The 2,029-nt window shown below is 30.2% G+C and overlaps 1 protein-coding gene across 1 annotated transcript in view; it reads left to right on the top strand.

Annotated features, from left to right (window-relative positions):
* Positions 1-2,029, top strand: part of LOC102437316 (GC-rich sequence DNA-binding factor 2-like) — a gene marked incomplete at its 5' end in the record, with an annotated part of 26,013 nt that overhangs the window by 15,529 nt on the left and 8,455 nt on the right. The window contains one exon of the mRNA XM_023763224.1: positions 1,024-1,147. Within this exon, the coding sequence (XP_023618992.1) occupies positions 1,024-1,147 (124 nt within the window). The remainder of the gene's footprint in view (positions 1-1,023; positions 1,148-2,029) is intronic.

Here is a 2,029-nt window from a genome sequence, read left to right as displayed (position 1 = left end):
ATTTTTCCCCTTTGCCTGATTATCTTTTTGGTTCAATTGGGGATTTTTTCCCTTTTTTTCTTGGTTTTTTTCCCCCAGCTTTTTATTGCTTTAAATTTTTAATGCTTTATCCTACTTGATGTAGATAAACTTTCTAGTTTGTTTTGTCTTCGCAATGGTTTTCCAGCATCCACTTTTTTGAAATACTGTGTTAATCAGATTCGTGAATCATTTTTTTCCTTTATAGTTTCTGTTTTTTTATATACATTCTAAGTCCATATATTAAGATCTTGAGTTCCTTTTTTATAACCATTTTAGAAATACAGTACACTCTACTTTCTGCATTTTTTTATTTACTATTATTTTAAGTTGACCACCTTTTAATATCACTTGGTAATTACTTCCTGAAGTATTTATTACAATGTAGTTTTCGTCATTCATCCTTAAAAAATCACACTGTTAAAGTCTTACTGGTTTGCACATTAATGTGTCCATAGCAGCATCTGTGAAACATCATTGGAGTAGAGGAAATTGCCTCAGAAATATAAGAATGCCAGTTTCAATTAATCACTCATTTCTGCCTTACAGCTTTTTTACCTGTAAAAAAGGTCTCTTCCATTCTCCACTTTTTATAATTTTACCAGTTTCCTCAAGTCCCCCCCATACCACACACACACAGACTGTTCCCTCAGCCTGTAAAAATGGCTACACCCAACAACCCATCATTTTCTCCTCTTCTATCTCAAACAAATAAAATTCTTATCTATCCACTCTTATCTATGTTCCTGACTTCATTCCATTTGGTTTCATTATTTATGATATTTATAGCTGTGCTAGTACAGTAAGGTGATTTTCTGGTTTTGTTAATATTGACAGTATTGGCAGCTAGGTCTGTTCCTCACAGCATTTTTTTTTAACTGAGAGGTGATAGTATGCAAATGTTTGTATGAGAATTGAGCATATATACATGCTAATACATAAATAATTACATTTTATTATTTATTATTGATGATCCACAAAATGTTACTTATATATGTATTGCAGATTATCAACATCCAAGAAATAGAATCATCCATGCATGCACTCCTTTTAAAACAAGCCATGACCTTTATGAAACGCAGGCAAGATGAATTAAAACATGAATCAACGTATTTACAACAGTTATCACGTTAGTGTTTTACATCTTCAATATAATTCATTATTCATTATGCTAAATTATTAGCTAGAGAATAAAAATATTCCTGTATTTAAAAATAATGTTTTTAAGTATTTTTCCATGAATCTTTAACCAACTCCATTCTAAAAATTCCAAAACATTTACAGCTAGGGTTTTAAAAGGTCTTAAATTAAGTCTTAAGACTAAAAAATGAAAAATATAACTTCCAGTTACTTAGTATTGAGACAAAATATGTATATGGCCATTTAATGACTATTTTGATATGAGTTGACATAAATTCATAGACTTTGTTAGAAATCTAACTTTATAAAATTTCCATGGCCTTTCCACAGATTGGTTATGGAAATTAAAGAAATTCTGGTTGATTTCAGTATAGAATCATCTGTAAAATCTCATTAAGATTGGGGTGCTTTTAGTTCTCACACTGGTTTTGTATTTTCTAAGTTGTCTTCCTTTGATTAAGGTGCTCAAGGATAGTGAAAGTAATGAGACTATCAAGTAGGTGACAATAGCAAAAGCAAAATGACTTTCAAACAGGACATTGAGTTGGTCATGCATTATGGTATATGCCAAAATAGGAAATAATATGAATAACATATTGGTAATGCAAATGTATCTAGCACTTAGCTACATGGACAAAAAAAACTGGTGAAAACTATTAAAACAGGATCTGAGACAAAGAAATTAGAGGAATTTTTTTAATGTACTCAATATATATTTTTTTAAGCTCACAAACTCAATGCCTATTAATATGTGATAGGGAATTAACATTGCACTTTCATTGCATGATGTAATATAGAATTTAAGCATACGTGTGTGTGTGTGTGTGTATGTGTGTGTATGTGTGTATATATATATGCATATATATATGCA

Source organism: Myotis lucifugus, unplaced genomic scaffold, assembly GCF_000147115.1.
Source record: "Myotis lucifugus unplaced genomic scaffold, Myoluc2.0 scaffold_277, whole genome shotgun sequence".
NCBI classification, from domain to species: Eukaryota; Metazoa; Chordata; class Mammalia; order Chiroptera; family Vespertilionidae; genus Myotis; species Myotis lucifugus.
Note: the sequence above shows the minus strand (reverse complement) of the source record. Positions and strands in the feature narration are given on the sequence as shown.